This window comes from Nansenia antarctica (genome assembly GCF_963989245.1).
Source record: "Nansenia antarctica genome assembly, chromosome: 8".
Taxonomy (NCBI): domain Eukaryota; kingdom Metazoa; phylum Chordata; class Actinopteri; order Argentiniformes; family Microstomatidae; genus Nansenia; species Nansenia antarctica.
Window position 1 is genome coordinate 30,790,797 of NC_137678.1, and position 17,498 is coordinate 30,808,294.

The 17,498-nt window shown below is 43.5% G+C and overlaps 1 protein-coding gene and 1 pseudogene across 2 annotated transcripts; both read left to right on the forward strand.

The window, feature by feature from the left end:
- The first annotated feature begins 1,334 nt into the window (after nucleotides 1-1,334).
- LOC308164117 (CCR4-NOT transcription complex subunit 6-like) lies at nucleotides 1,335-7,161 on the forward strand (annotated as a pseudogene). Its single transcript, XR_013938042.1, has 9 exons — nucleotides 1,335-1,488; nucleotides 2,076-2,262; nucleotides 3,838-3,923; nucleotides 4,050-4,154; nucleotides 4,591-4,659; nucleotides 4,804-4,959; nucleotides 5,352-5,506; nucleotides 5,781-5,935; nucleotides 7,091-7,161. The product of XR_013938042.1 is annotated as a CCR4-NOT transcription complex subunit 6-like (transcript).
- Nucleotides 6,946-8,725, forward strand: LOC308163705 (mesoderm-specific transcript protein-like). The gene is made up of 3 exons (XM_080537893.1): nucleotides 6,946-7,357; nucleotides 7,875-7,954; nucleotides 8,271-8,725. The coding sequence occupies exons 1-3, from the start codon at nucleotides 7,204-7,206 to the stop codon at nucleotides 8,319-8,321; spliced, it is 285 nt and encodes a 94-aa protein (XP_080394019.1). The 5' UTR covers nucleotides 6,946-7,203; the 3' UTR covers nucleotides 8,322-8,725.
- The last annotated feature ends 8,773 nt before the right edge of the window (nucleotides 8,726-17,498 follow it).

Here is a 17,498-nt window from a genome sequence, read left to right on the forward strand (position 1 = left end):
AATACACTGCCAAAAGTATCATAACGAAAGGCGTAGGTTTATTGCTCAGGTGGAGGAAAATAAAGAAGTATTTGAGATGAAATATATTTTACAGAGAAGGGAAGGGAAGATTTTAAAGTTGTTGTTTTTCTTTTTAAGGGAAACAGGGCTTTTAAAAATAATTTAAGTTAGTAAAGTTAAGAAGCAAGTCCTGTGCCCCACTCCAGCCCAGCGGTGGCGGTAATACACCAAGTGGTTGTCAACCGCCAATTGAAAGAAGAAGAAGAAGAAGAAAGCGAGTGAACTAGGAGAAACAAAAGAACACCAACTCGTCCCCGCAGTTTGGTATGTTTGCGTTTGCAGGTAAAAACAGCAACAACGTGTCTAACTATGATGAATTACTTGAGAGCGAGAGATCCCTAATCCAATTGTTTGACCCTGAAGCCATTCTGTGTATGAATTTCCTCGCGTCTTTTTGTATAAAGTCGGGACGGCTTCGAAATCTTGCTAGCTAGCTTAGCATACCATGGGTTACTGGGCTAGCCACACAAGGCAGAAGCGAGTTAGCCAGCTAGCTTGTAGCTATTAGTTTACTCACTCACGTTGTCAGCCCAATTTAAGCTTTTTCATATTTGGTGAATGAGCGACGTTGAGTGGCTGTAATGAAATTATTCGCTGATCTATTAATTCATTTGGTTTGCGTGTGCTACATTTGGACCTAAGTTGGCTAGACCTCTTGTTTACTTGCTAGCTAGCTGAGACTGTTTTCCTGGCCTGAAAAGGTTGAACGCTCAATCTCTCTTGATATCGTGTTAGCACGCCATCTGTTGGCTAACGTAGCTAGACAGAGTTTGTGTTATTGGCAAAGCTATCATTGCCTTTGTGCTGTATCCAAGTTATGGTTCAAGACTAGTTATCAAGAGTTATTGAGCAAGCCAGCTAAGTAGTTGGGGAGCTAGCCAGCTGTATTATGCTAAAGTGTGTCTCAAGCACGGCGAGTTAAGAAACGGGCACGTAGAGCTACTCGGCGAGGTTACTGTTATGTCATGAGAAGCCTATTATATAACTTACATTTATTGATATCAATGCCAGGCAGAATCTTTTTAAACGGTCGCATGGTTAGATAAGCAAAGCTAGTTTGTAGCTAGTGTACCCGAAGTTGGTTTTCCAGACATATTTTGCTTGGTCCACACTGATCATGAGTCTGATCTCTATTGATGAATATTGAGGCCCTTTTTGCGGTAGTGTACTAAATGTCTGATCTGTCATTGATCTGTCATGTTCCTTAACACATGCTTGTACTGAGTATATCATTTCCCCCCCCTTCAGACTGATGTCTGTGTTTATTAGTACCGGATTTAATTTGAAAACGAATGCTTCTTCCCAGTGTTACAGGAATGCCCAAGGAAAAATATGACCCGCCAGACCCCAGGCGGATGTACACAATTATGTCAAGTGAGGATGCAGCCAATGGGAAGAAGTCATACTGGGCTGAGCTGGAAATCAGTGGTGAGCATGGCAGGGGGTGCCCCAGATACAGTGGAGGGGTGCTGTTATGATATCAGAACCAAGTAAGGGGGGATGCTGTGTAGCCCCTAAGAACAAATAAATCAATGTCCGCTCATATTTCAAGACTGTTCAGTGATGCTGTAACACAGCACAGGCCTAGACTTGAGAATAGAATCACTGGCATAGTCTACATTACATCATGTTGTATGATTTGTCATAGCTGAGAGTAGATTTACTGTTGGTCATATCACCCTCTAATGTGGCCTTAATGAGTGTTCATCTGTCGATTGTGGGTAAAATAGTTGTCACTGTACCCATTAGATTAAGATTGAATACTGCTTTAATCCTTTCAGTTGTTTGCTGCTCTTTGCTTTTGCCTTTGAGTAGAGAACCATATCTTAAATATGATCTGTATATTCCCCTGCAAACCAGAACGTCAAACAACACTTTCCAGAGACGGTGTTTACTCATTTTTATGTACATTCAAATAAGATGTAAATGAGTTGCTGTAATGGTACTCCATGCAAAGCAGAAAAGCGGAGAACTGTGTGTTCTCAAATCTCTGCCTGCACATTGTCCCGTTCCAGGTAAAGTCCGGAGTCTCAGCTCAGCGTTATGGACTCTGACCCACCTCACTGCCCTGCACCTGGGTGACAACTCACTGTCACGCATCCCGCCAGACATTGCCAAACTACACAACCTGGTGTACCTGGATCTGTCGTCCAATAAGATCAGGAGCCTGCCGGCAGAGCTTGGCAACATGGTATCTCTCAGGTGAGCTAGTAGGACGATGTTTTTCCGTGGTTCACTGTCTTTAGACTGGTGCATTGTTTGTTTTGGATGAAAAGGGTAATAGAAATAGCTTTTATACAGTTGGCTGTTTTCCATTTTTTGTACTCTGTTGTTGTTGGCATACGAAATGACACAGCAATTAGTTGAATATACCGTATTTTCCGCACTATAAGGCGCACCGGATTATAAGGCGCACCTTCAATGAATGGCCTATTTTTGAACTGTTCATATACAGGGCGCACCGGATTATAAGGCGCATAGAATAGAAGATACTGCAGTCAAACGTTTGACTGGGGTTGCGTTACGCCCATGCTCCACCTGAGCGTTGTCACCGTCAACGTTCTACCTGCCCCACTGTCAAAAATATATATTTTTCCACCTCAAGTATCAGCCGTTCGTCATCCATTTTTGCAACAAGCGTCAAGGACCTGCAGTGATTCACAGCTGACTCGCGTGAATAGCAATTCGCAATAGCTGCGACAACGAGATATAGAGTAGTTAGCTACAAGCATTTTCAATCTGGTATTATCTCTATTAGTGGATTAACCGCTGTGGTGATTTAACAGCTGATAAAAATACATCAAGTAGACTACAAACAGAGCAAAACAAGAAAACAACACCAGAAAACAAGTGTATAAATCAGTATATATCAGTTTTTACACATGCTTAAACTACAGATTGTAAGCTTTCAAATGATGTGTCATACATTCAAATCAGAGAAAGATTGAACACGACAGGCGTATTTGAATGTTGGTTCACCTCAAACACTGAATGGGAGAAAAGTGACTCTGAACGCAGCCACAGCTACGAACGCTGCTAACAAAACACATCGCTACGAAGGTCTAAACTGTATTTTATTCCTTGGAATAATGAATCCAATACACACATTATAAGTGTTTAGTGATCGTTAAACTGTTGTTTATTATATCGAGTGGGTACTTTAAAACTTCAAGTTGAAAGCACCAAGAAGGACCGCCTCGAAATTCATCGATGTTCATGTCCCGTGCTAGCGCTGTTGCCTTCATTCGAATAGTGACTGTAGAGACGCTTCTACTTGCTGCTCTCTGTTCAACAACCCACTGTTCGAGTTTGTCCTCTAACTGTGGCCTTCTCGCTTTGTTCCCTCGGAAACTCAGTTTAGTCTTCTTTACTTGGGGTCTTTATACACACACACAAGTGGTGTGGGACTGTGAGTAAGCACAGTACCGCTGTTTACTGATTACCGTAATGCTGCAAGCATTAAAGGCTTTGTAGTTTACCAGTCGTACTGAAACATTTTCACAGAGCGCCTTGAGCGCCGTGTACAACCAGTATGGATCAACCAATTAACCAATTGATCCATATATAAGGCGCTCCGGATTATAAGGCGCACTGTCGGGTTTTTTGAAAATTAAAGGCTTTTAAGTGCGCCTTATAGTGCGGAAAATACGGTACTGTTGTCACTGACTTTCTTTCCTTGCTCATGGTGATGGCTGCAGAGCAGATGATGTATGCACTGAAAAGGGGGTTTTGTCAGTAGATTAGTCTGACATCTGCATTGCCCTGTGTTCTCAATAGGGAACTGCTTTTAAATAACAACCAGTTGCGGGTTCTGCCATTCGAATTGGGGAAACTGTTTCAGTTACAAACACTGGGGTTGAAAGGTGAGTGTGGCTTATCGTCTTGGTAACCAAACCGTCCTGGAAACCCCATTGTACCCCCTCTTGGCGGTTTGAATCTGTCAACTCAACGTGTCCTCCCTCTTCCTCCTGCTGCGTGCCCGCTAACAGGAAATCCACTTGCACAAGAAATCATGAGCCTCTACCAGGAGCATGATGGAACGAGGCGACTGCTGAATTACCTGTTGGACAATCTGGCAGGTTCAATCAAACGCAGTAAGTCCTCCCCTGTTTTCTGACTGCATTTTAAAACGTGGGCCCTGGTCCCAAGAATGTGGCTGGAAAACGTTTGCATATTTAGCAGATGCCTTTATCCAAAGTGACTTACAACAAGAACATTTGACTAAGTACATGAATCATCTATCCACCGTTCCTAGCAGGAAAAAATAATATATGCTCGGTCCAGGGGCCATTGGCAATAAGGCAAGAAGATTATTTATTTATATTTTATTAACAGTAGAGAAACTGTAGAGGGGAAGTAGATGCCTCAAGAGGGACAGTTAAGGTGTAGACTGAGATGAGTCTTCAGTCTATGGCGAAAGATAGGGAGTGATTCTGCAGTCAGTGGAAAAACAGTCAGTGGTACCGAGAGGCTCCATTAGTCCCTCCTTGTCATGGAATGGTGGTGTGATTTCTCCTGTCCTCCTCTCAGTGCCCACAGAGCAGCCCCCGTCCCGGTCGTGGATCGTACTCCAGGAGCCGGAACGAACACGGGCCGCAGGTGAGACGAAAATCACACAATCACACCACACCGGCAGCCAGCCTGTCTCACACTCAGTACCATAGTACACAACATGTTGCATTGACAACCTAGACTCTTGAATGCTCTACATCTCTCTTCTCTCTCTCATTTCCGTCCCCTCAGCGTTGTTCTCTGATGTGCTACAACGTGCTGTGTGATAAGTACGCCACGCGGCAGCTCTACGGCTACTGCCCCTCCTGGGCGCTCAACTGGGAGTACAGGAAGAAGTCCATCATGCAGGAGATCATGGGCTGCAATGCTGACATCATGAGTCTACAGGTGAGTGGTGGAACTCAGCTGGACGTTTCAACCGTAGTCACACCACAGCGTCCAGCAGAGCTGTTACTAGGCTGGCCTGGTTGCTCATCCACCCTAGTTCCTGTAACAGTGCCGGAAAGGGCAATGTGCAAGGAAAATGGCCCCGCCAGCACGCTATGGTTTGGGTCAGTGCTGTTTTAACCCCCCCCATCAGCAGTCCAGTGGCCTCCTCCGTGTCTCCTTTCTTTAATTTTCTTTGTTCTGGGGGTAAAGATGAGGTGTGCACAGGACTCTTGCTTTGTTCTGGGAAACTAGGGTACCAGTTGTATGTTTCTTGACATCATTGAACGATCACGTTGCTACTCGTCCGCATTGTTCATACTCATTGCATTGATTCTTCTTTTTTTTCACAGGAAGTGGAAACGGAGCAGTACTACAACTACTTCCTGCCAGAGCTGAAGGAACAGGGGTACGAGGGGTTCTTCAGTCCAAAGTCTCGAGCCAGAACCATGTCCGAGTCGGACCGCAAGCACGTGGACGGTTGTGCAATATTCTACTGGACTGAAAAGTGAGTAGTTCTGTTCAGGGGTGGGGGGCAATACAGAAATGGATTTGCATTTAAAATTAAAAATTGGAAGAACGTTTGATGTAAAAAAGCTTCTCTTTTCAGTTTATTGTGAGATCATTGAACGCAAATCCCTTATTTGCAGTCATTGGATTGTAAATTACATTTACTTCCTGAATATACTGTGTTGAAATTCAACTGACCCCAACCCTTGCCTCATGTGATTATTTGTACATGATTAACAGATTAAATCCTCTTTCTCACTCTCTTCTCTCAGATTCAGCTTGGTGCAGAAACACACAGTGGAGTTTAACCAGTTAGCCATGGCTAACTCAGAGGGGTCGGAGGCGATGTTAAACAGGGTGATGACTAAGGACAACATCTGAGTGGCTGTGCTGCTGGAGGTCCGCAAGGAGATGATGGAGCTCTCCTGTGAGTATGGCCATTTCTTTATGGTGCCTAGCCCCTTCCCCCTCCACCTAGATAAAGCGGGGCTTCTACCTATCCAGGGGCTAGGGAAGGAATTGGAGCTGTTACTACAGGCCCTTTGTCACTCTGTGTCAAGCCATCTGCTTTATGCATTTGTTGGTTTTACAGAGGTGCAAACTTGTCACCTTTTTGTTAATTAGCTGTTTTTACCTCAAAATCGGTCGTCCATGTGAATCGTGTAGATCTGCAAAAAAAATAATTTGGGGGGGAGGGTCCAAGGCCCAATCCCGATTCCCTTTTCTACCCCTATGGCTCGTTTTCGAGTGCCAGTCGCTTTTGAGCCAAGGCCTCGGAACAGAGCCACAAGCCATAGTGGTTGAAATCTTTCCCTATGAAATGGGACAACCCTTCAAGACCCTGATACGTCATCAGTAGTATCATAGAAAAGCATTGACGCTTGGGATTCATTCACAACTTACGTTTTACGCTATCAATCGATCAAACAAGTCATCAAATAAAAAAGAACAATGCTTCATTATCAGACCATGACAGAATAACGTTGCTCTAACCTGTATGAAACCTGTGCTCCTACCCTGCCAGTCTGCACTGATTTAGGACAACAGTGCAACAACATCGCGGCTGAACTTTAGTTAAATTTCCTACGTCATATGCCGTCAAAGGAGGGAAATAAGACATGAAAAAATGCATGACTTACAGGGAGCGCAGATTTATTTTTATGGCGTTCCGAAATCCGATGTGACAGGAACGCTGGAGAAACAGCCGCTGTCCACTGCATTAGTCAATTACATTGATACATTCATTGCTCCTTGATGAGTCTCCCGCTCACTGCTCTCCATCAAAAATGGCACATCCATCCATAATATTACATAATAACAACTGCATAGAGTAGATAGTGCACGGCTGCACGCATGTTGCAACGGTGGGCGGAATTGCCTCTGCCGTTTTCGCAGAGGTGACTTGTCTTGTGTGGGATAAAACAAACAAAGGTCGATCATTATCTAGTGACAACATTCTAAAGTCCATTCTTGCGTTTCTGCCGTCTAATCTGAATACAATTAATATATTGACAGTCCAGTGTTCGATTCGACAGTCTTTTGTTGTTAATGCTTTGTTCTGTCTGTGTATTTCGTGTTGTAGCCGTATTTGGTGTGGAGCGCAACTTCTCTTTTTCATTTAGGCGAACTGTTTTTTTCTTCCGCATGTTGTAGAGTTCGGTATGCGACGGCTCCCCCTGTTGTAGCCAGAGCAAGATGAGGGAATGGTGGCTTCATGTGGGTCTGCTGTGCATCCCTCTGATAGCGGTGTACCTGCACATCCCCCCGCCCCAGCTGTCCCCGGCCCTCCAGAGCTGGCGCGTTGCCGGGTCCTTTTTTACTTCTAGGGGGAGTGACATCTTCTACAAAGGTAAGTTTAGTCAAGTCATGTCAGCTTTATTTGTATAGCACGTTTCCATACAGTAGTGGCTGAACCAAAGTGCTTCACAGTTGTAGGAAATAAATAAGATGCACAATGCACACAATAGTTTAGGTAGGTAACAAACATGATGATTGCTATATGCCTGTAGTTGAATTCAGTGTTGAAGTCCTGTCATGTGTTTTGTCGACCATACACTACTAGTCATACCTTGAATTGGAACTCTCCCTGTGCCCACCGAACATAGTTTTTTGTTTACTCCCCATCTGCGCTGATGTAAAAAGACAAGACGCTGAGAGCAGTATGGGGGAAGCGTACCTGGGCTGTTGCTTTCACCTGTCCTGTTCTTTTAGATCAGTGTGACAAAAGTAAAACATGACCTGCCACTTGCCAGTAGGATCGCTGGCTGTGTCCTCGTCCATACCATGCTGTCATTATATGGTGTATAGCCTATAGGTCATATCTGACATCATAACTCATATGCTACTTCCTCCCACTGTGTACTCAGTATCCCATGGTGCATTGGGGAGCTCTGATGTTGTCATTCTCCTCCATGGTTTCCCCACCTCCAGCTACGACTGGTACAAGGTAAGATGACTGACACACACACACACACACACACACACCATTGCACTACTGAGTCTAAGAACTCATCCTTCAAGTCCACAGAAACAAGTCTGTTAGTCTGTTAGTGTGAAGCTTATCCTGCTGTGGTCAGCTGTTCACTATTCAATACCACTAGGGTGGTTTCGTGGGCAATGGCAAGCTCTTTGAAAACAACTGACTACCCATATATTTACATCGTTTTTGTCCAGACAGAACATTAGCTCCTTTGATGAATGGATTTTCACTTTCAATTACGATTCAAGCACAATTTATTTTCTCTGATTCACAAACTTTCAAGGATTTCAAGGACCCGTGGGAACCCTGGAGTGATGGCACATCCCACATTTGAAGAAATCTCCATAACAGACCGTAGATATGTGCCTAAACACAACTTCATCCAGTATCCCCCCCGGAATACAATGACTGTCCCCACCCCCCCTGGAATACAATGACTCAGTATCCCCCCCACCCCCCTGTGAACTATCCAATTTAGCCTTTGCACTACTGCTGGTTACACACCCTTGGTCAATGAGATCACTCTACCCTTTGCACTACTGCTGTTTACAATGCTACCTATGCACATACCGTATTATTGCACACATCTCTTTGATATAGCCTGTTATACATCTGTACATAAACTACCGTAACTGAACATAGCTCATAACTTATACTTCTAAACTACCATACATGCCATACTGTACCCATCACTATCATTGACATGTTTCTTCATCACTAACTGCACTTCTGGTTAGATGCTCAACTGCATTTCTTCATCTGGCACTTGTTCTTTGCAATGACAATAAAGCTGAATATAATCTAATCTAACCCATGTCCTGTTCTTTTAATTGAATCAAAGGATAGGAAAGGCAGTGCCACCTAGTGGCTCTGAATAATGTCTGCATCACCACAACCAGACATATTGTACGGAACTCATGTTCATCTGAATGTATGTTACGGTACATATGGGAAAACTAGGGTTATGGTTAGGTGCTAGGGTTAGGCATGCCATCATGTACCAAGTCACCCTAGCACCTAACCCTAACCGTAGTTTTCCCACATGTACCGCAACAGACTATTCAACAATGTAACCACTTACTCATTCCCTACCCAGATGAGAACACTATCAGGGACCTTTAGCTTGAAACATGTTTGCCTGCCAATTCCCCAGCCATTCATCTTGTAACAAGTACCACAGTCCAGTTCAGTTAAAGAACTGTGTTCCAGGGCATTCCTCTAGCCCTGGGATTGTATTTACTTTCTAGTGACCACACACAGTTGCTTAGCACACTCACATGGTGGGGCAGAGGTCAATGATGGTCAGCAGAGATTGGCAGGAGGTACTCAAAAGGTGACAATCAATGGGATAGCCACTGATTAATATGGAACAAAGGACACAGCAAATCAAATTAGTACAGTACACAGACATTTGAGCTAATCATTGTAACGTTTTATCTTTTATTTAAAAAAGTACTATTGATTTGTTGATTTGCTAGTACTATACAAGTACATTTTAATCCGACAAATGCCAGTGACTTCACCTCTACCCCTCACATTCCATATAAATTAAGCCCTCTCCAGCTAGCATTAGCTTCTGTATAAGGCATCACCCCCAACTGGTGAGGGATGGGAGGGAGCCCATCTGGCCTATTTTTAAACACAATCTATGCTTCCAAAGATGGTGGTGGTGAGGGTGCAGATTACATCATGCTCCTGTCTCACATGAGGTAACTTGTGTAATGGACTAGAGTATTAATCTACAGTTGGATACACAACTGATATGAACCCAAATCCAAAATGTGTAAAAAGAAAAAAGGTTTCAAGTCAAGACTTTAGTTAACATTAGAACATAGTACCTGAAAATGCATTTGTAGTTCCTACCATAAATCAGGACTAGTCATACTTGAAAACATCAAGAGAAAACAGAAGCATTGTTTCATTTAATTAACATGTTTAATAAGGAAGTCATGCTTCCTGAAAACCCCAAAACATGTCCAGACATGTCCTCCCCACAGTCACACATGCTTGGCCTTATGGTTACAAAAAACAATATGCACTCACTGTCAAAATCCCCATTCATGGATAGTAAAAATCACTGCTATAGTAAACAGCTAATCCCTTTTATTGAATACATTGGCTATATAAAACATTACCCAAGTTGGAACAGAGGGCCATGACTCATCGTAATCAGGACGCCTTGAAGCCTTACTTGGTTGTTCCTCCGCTTGTGTCCCTCAGCCAGAGCTGATTGCCGCCAAGGGAGGATTGCTCTGAAAAAGGCTCAGACGACAACAGTAACTATTGCACAAACACCCCTGAAACCACTGAAACCACTGTCGGTAGGCGTACTGTAATGGTAAAGTAAACCATTTTGAGTTTGGCCAGTTTTATACACTCTGGTCAGATACTACTGTAGTGAACAGTGGGGCATGATGCTATGCTACTACATATCCGAATGCCTTACTTCCCTGTTCCTCCGTTCGTTGTTTCCCTCGGAAAACAGCCGAGATGACTGCAGTCGAGGAAGTGGGGGGTGCTCTGAAAAAGGCTCAGACAGACAGTAACTACTGCACAAACACCTCTGGCAACAGGCTCACAATTGAAATGTGGGCGCATAGGATCATGCAACTCAATCAGTACCTGCCACATTTACCTGTAGGAGCAACAGGTTTACCTGGAATACCTAAGTGGCGGCCAGGGGGCCAGGGCAGGTAGGTGAGACCAGTCTCGGCATGAAGCGACGCTGCGATCGAGAGCGCCCCCTAGTGTTGGGCAGCGTCCGGTTGCGTCGCTGTGGGACAAGGAAAGTCCGACAAAATGAATCATGCAAACATGACTGTTCAATGCGTACAAAAACACTCATTAAAACAAAAAACAAAAAAACAACAACAATCGTTCTTAATTAATTTAACAATAAAAGGTATTTCCCCCCCAAAATAAAAAAAATCAATATTTACAAAATAATGTATGATTATAATACAGTAACCTATCCACACCTTGGTGTCTTTGGGTTTGGTTTGGTTTAGAGTCAATGCAATGCGATGGATGGGTCATCTCGACGAGACAGATCAGATTATCAACACGATGATGATCCATACTTGTGAAACATGTCCTCAAAATCACGCTGTTGAAAGGCAAAATAACTTTCATAAGCCGAGTCCAATGAAGCATACACGCTGGTGGGTGAGAGGGCAGCGTTACACTCAGACATTTCACAAACATTAGACCCTAATAAGTAGGTGTCCGCTGGCAGGTCGTCATACACCATGTCCATGAGGTACTGCGTCGTGTTGCTGGGCGCCATGGCGCCGCCATGTTGTTGGACGACGCCTCTCCTGCCACGAGCACGACACTCCTCCTCCGCCATGTTGCTGCTGCTGCGCACGTCTGCGCATGCGCCATTTTCAGCCCAAAACTGTTCTTGTTTGATTTTCGCGAGCGCGAGCTGTCTTTTCTTCTGTTCGTAACGAATGTATTTCCGGACAGTGGCCCGCACGGTGCTGGCGCGCCACTGTTTCGCGCATTCGTCCTCGGTGGTACTGAGCAAAAAGAGTTTCCTCAACCTCGACTTTGTTGAAAGTTTGAAAGCCGATCTTCTGGAGCTGCATGATTTACGACGTCCACCGATGTCCACTTTAGTAGTAGTCATGGTTTCCAAACACATTTCACAAATAACTAAACTATTCTATATAACTACTATATTCGTTGTTAGCCGTATCAGGAAACACAGGACAGGTCACGGTAGTAGTATAAGTATGACGGTTAGGTAGCAGGTTAGTCAACAGCTTTCTTCAAATATTATTATTATAATATATATATATATATATATATATATATATATATATATTAAAGAAGACCAAATAAGAAGTCCTTGTTGTTGACAAAAACACTTACAATGTGATAAAAAAAGAAAAGAAAATTGTCGTCCAAATGTTGATAGAATTGTAGCCAGGGCGACGACGTCTTCCTTCGACAGCTACAACAAGCGTACTGAAGCGAACGTGAAGAGAACGTTGACGTTAACAGTATCACGGGACATTCCCATCATCCTTTGCGCCAAAAGAAAACTGACTTCCGCCCTATGTTAAATATGTAGCGCCCTCTACTGTTGTGGTTGATGATAATGTGGTGCTTTTACAAATACAAACCGATGTAAAAAAAAAATGTATATAATTTATATAATTGAATGTAATTAAACGCAATGTGCAGATCAATCACTGAATAATCTTGCTGCCAAAGACGGATATTTCCGTTTTACTGTTGATGTGTTTGATAGTCGGACGGATTGATGGCAGCTGCTGGACTGAAAAAATCAAGTGTAGTGCTGAGGCACAAATGTGTACATTTCTAGCCTGCAAACTGCGACACTTCAAATGAATGTGCAATAACACTATGTGCAATATGACAACCCTAGTCGTCTATCTGTACAGTATAGTATAGTGGATAGTGTACATAGCCTTTATTTATGTAAACCAGCTCCTTCCCTTCTTGTGTTTTTTATTTATTTAGTTTTTTAGTTTTTTCTTTCCTAGCACCAGGGGAGCCACCCCTCCTAAATTTCGTTGTTTGGTACCTGTACTATAGCAATGACAATAAAGACCATTCATTCATTCATTCATTCATTCATTCATTCATTCATTCATTCATTCATAGTCTGTCAGTGATCTGCCACCACATGCGAACGGGTAATGCGATACTGCCGTCCTGTGGACAATGTCCGAAACTGCCCTCCAGATTCGGATCAGTTTCGATGTGTAGGCCTATTATATTGGAAAACCTTGTGAAACACAGGAAACAATTCACATAGTTATAAACTCACATTTCCATATTGTGTAATATGGATACAAACGAACACGTATTATACATACATTATGCAAAACAATGCGATTACAGGCGGCGTTTTCAAATAGACTGTGTTTCTGTGCGATCAATGCCCCACTATATGCAGTCCCACTCTCCTGTCTCCTCGTCTGATTCAACACATAATTATATAATGTTATTATAATACATACATATATAAATATCAATAGGGCCTACTGTAATAGATCGAAAAGTATTTTCAGATGATTCCTCTCACAAAGCGGTCAATGCCGTTTACCAGCAATAGCATTTTTCTCCCACACGAGAGCAGCAAAAATACGCAAAACACATCTAAATTCATTCAATACTTTTTTTTCTGGAGAAATCTATTATAGGGATGTTCTACTGAGATATGGTTATCTCCAGTGTCCATACGTTACTCACCGCAGATGGTTTGAATACTTGAATACTTAATAAACAAAAACAAGTCATTAGCTGAGTCATATTAAGCAGTATTTCTTCCTATGTTTCGGTTTCCTAATAAAACATATGTTGTCTCACCTCGTTGTGAGACAGTTTTGAGTTTATTGTTTCACTAGAGAGATTTAGAAGAGTTCCAAGATAGGGGTTTTGTTGGGCTCTTTTCCACGCTTGCCATGAAAGCAGTACCTTGCTGGAGTAAACCACAGTAAACAGTAAACCAGACTGTCTTGTATTTATACTGCTTATAAGCGGTGTACCACTGCATCCAGTGGATGCATGGAATGGAATGAGAAACACGTTTGATAACATTCCTCACTCCAATCCATGCATTACAATGAGCCCATCTTCTGATGTCTACCTCCACCTACCTCTACCCTGCTCCATATCATGCATTATTCATACAGGGAAAATTCCCCTCATGAACTGTTAAAAACTCAGACACAAACACAACATCAATATTAGTCTTGTCTCATGCTGTTGACTAGGTCATTCAGTAGTACTTGCACTTCAACTGTGTGAGGGAAAATGACTGACGTGCACTCGCGTGCACGGATGCGTAGGCTACACAGTTTTTCTGCAACTAAATGTGTACTGTAGGCCTAATTTTCTCTGTGTGAAAATGTGTTTCATATTACCTTTCAACAGGGTGTATAAATCACTGTACATATTTCTAAGAACATGTATGTGCTTATTGCTTTCTGAGAAATACACCTGTCTGCATCTGCTTGTGTGTGGCTGCTGTATTCGCTAGTAAAACAACAACTTGGACATACACTGATGAGCTAAAACATTATGACCACCTGCCTAATATGCTGTTGGTATTATGCCTAATATGCTGTTGGTATTATGCCTAATATGCTGTTTGTATTATGCCTAATATGCTCACGCATCGATGAGCCTTGGGCGGCCAACACCCTGTCACCGGTTTGTCCCTCCTCTGACTCCCTTGACAGGGGCCATTGTAACACGATAATCAATGTTATTCACATCACCTATCAGTGGTGATAATGTTTTGGTTCATCGGGGTAGGCTATGTCTCAATCTGCCATAGCAACAGTGCAATGACTTGACGAGGAAAGAATGTGGTCAAATGTCTGAGCTTGTTCGTTCTTCACTATAAATGCTGGTGAATTTCAAAATATTTGTCAGAGCGACATCTGTATTTGTGTATACAAATAATAATAATAATTGTAAAAATTATTAAAAATCTTATTTGACTGGTCCTGATTCCATAACATTTCCAAGAGAGTTGGCTTGGCTAAGAAAATAGGTCCCAAGAAATGTCTACTACATGTTTATGCATTTTCTACTACGGTACATGTTTATTTTCCTGCGTCAGCAAAGTTGACCATCTGTTCTGGTCTGATAATGTGTGAGTCTACTCCTGTCTTGTTTTTTTACGCAGGGAGTCTTGTTAAAACAACGTTCATATAGTGTAACATTCTTTGGAATGTAAACCCCTTGTGTAAGTCAGGTGTGCGTGTGTGTGTGTGTGTGTGTGTGTGTGTGTGTGTGTGTGTGTGTGTGTGTGTGTGCGTGCGTACGTGTGTGTGTGTGCGCATGTGCGCGTGCGTGTGTGTATGTGTGTGTGTGTGTGCGCATGTGCGCGTGTGCGTGTGTGTGTGCACGTGCGTGTGTGTGTGTGTTGTTGGGACGGGGAAGGAAGGGGGCACAGAGAGCGGGAGGGGGTGTGTCTGTCTGTCAGTGAGTATATTCGTGGGAGCTGGGCACAGTTCAAGTTTCCTCTGCAGTGCAGTGGCTCTGCAGAGAAAGATGATGTTGCTGCTGAGTGGCTGAAAGTCACCTCAACGCCCATCCACAACCTACCAACTCACTGTCCACACACACACACACACACACACACGTGCACACGCACACGCACACACGCACACACACACACACGCACACACATACACACGCACACACAGACACACACACACACACACACCCTATGTACAGTAGTTTATCTACACTGTTGCAGAGGTAGCTGTGTAACCAGATATGTCTGGTGTCTGCTGTAAGATAATCTGACCAGGATCACCAGTGGCCTCCCCTCTCAGAGGCTAAGACAGTAGACAGGATGGATCTCCTGTTCCAGTGGAAATCTGTACAGAATAACCCTGACCACCATTTTATTGCATAATTGATTGCGTCATGATGAATGCACCCAATATAAGAATTACAAAACACATTTTTCTGTTGTATCAAAAGAATAACCAACCACCATCTCTGTGCTTATGTTGAGACCAAAGAAAAACCTGAAACTGCAAGTGCATATGAGCTAGGCCAATTGTGAATACTGTAATGCATAATGTATCGATTTTTATGGTCTTTGCTCTGGTTTGGAACCATGTCAAATGCAAATTGGGTATTTATTTTAAATCATTTCGCGTGGTGATTATGATGTCATAATCATGTGGGGCCGTCACTGACGACGACGCAGTGGACGGCAACAAACGGCGGGATCAATCTGAAACGAACCGGGCATCATTTCCAACCCCCTCCTCTCGTCTATTACCTGTTGTAGGTTTATTTCTGGAAAGTGCACAGTCACTGGTGTTATTCCCACAGCACCAACCACAAGTAGGCCATGTGGCTCAAGTGCCTTTTGCTGTGTTTGGTTTCTGCTGGATTGCTTAACATTTTCATTCCGCTAAGATGTTGCTGCTTCCTTAATTAATTCATGTCTTCTCTGTCTCTGTTTTCCTGTTTCCTCTTCTCCCTTGTGTCTGACCTTTTGTCTCTCTCTCTCTCTCTTTGTCTGCTTCCTCCTACGCCTCTTGTTTCCTGTTTCGCGCCGCTCCTCTTTGCTCGCTGCAGATTGAGCCGCATGCTCTCGCTCTGTCAGAAGCTTACGGCCGCGGCGGCAGGGGAATCCTAATAGACAGCTTCTTCCTGTCTGCCAACTGACATGATGCGCAGCAGTACCATGTTCCAGACAGCTGCTGATGTAGAGAATCAGTTATATCCTCATCGAAGGTGACAGCGTCCCTCCGACTAACACACACTGATCACGGAACAGTTGGTTAAATGGTAAACGGACTGCACTTATATAGCGCCTTATTCCAAAGCGCTTTACAACGGCCTCTCGTTCACCCATTCACACACACATTCACACACCAATGGCGGCAAGCTGCCATGCAAGGCATGCCGGCCCGCTCACTGGGAGCAATTTGGGGTTCAGTGTCTTGCCCAAGGACACTTCGACATGTGGCCAGCCGGGGCTCGAACCGCCGATCTGCCAACCTTTTGATTGATTGATTGAAAACTTTATTAGAAGATTTGCAGAAGTAGGTACATGAAAGTACATATTACATACAAGGTCAACTAACAGGATAAAAACCCAAGAAAGCCACTGGCTTATTTCAATTGGGGTCCTTGATTCTCAATTCATCGTTACATGTAAGACAGACATCATGCGATCATTAGATGGCGGCTCTACCTCCTGAGCCACAGCCGCCCCATAGGTTTCGTATTCAGTAGAGCACAAGAAGGACATGAGTTTTTCTCTCCAACTTAAAAACTAAAAGGAGTAGTCTCTTGAGAAGAAATAGTGCCTTGTTCAGAAGCAGTGAGACTCTCCTTCATATCAATCCGTATGAAAACATGTTGTTAGGCTAGTGCCCTACTGAACTTCAGCGACAGCAGCTTCACTTGCCCTAATGTATGACTATCTATTGGATAATGCTTGGGTAAATATGGATTAATTTAAACAATATTCGGTTGTTACGTCTGACGTCAAATGTGACGTTTAGCAATTTCCGGGTCCAAACCAGAAATTCCCTGCACCAGAGTACCAGTGTACTACAGCGGTAGAATGACAGTTCAATCGTTTTTTAGACTGGGATCTATTCATACAACAAGGGACACAGCAGCACTTTCCAGTTTCCCCCATATTGTCAGGGTCTTTGAGCCTCGGAAAAGCGCTATATAAATATAATGAATTATTATTATTACTGAGGCATTTCGAAGAGAGCGCCTCAGCCAACGTTGGACCCGGAAACACGTCACGACTTAACAACCGAATTGGGAGAAGAAGGGTGAACAAGGAGTGGAGAGGAGAAGGACAGAAGGAATTACTTCACGGAATACAGTCAGTAATTAAGTGCTTATGATAACCAAGTGTGCTCACATGTAGGATGTTGAGTTTAACTACTGTTGCCATGCCGATGGTTTGGTCGCGACGATGTAGAACAGCGAAGGGACCAGAGAGGAGAGGTCTTTCCCCAGCAGCTCGGCCCAGAAG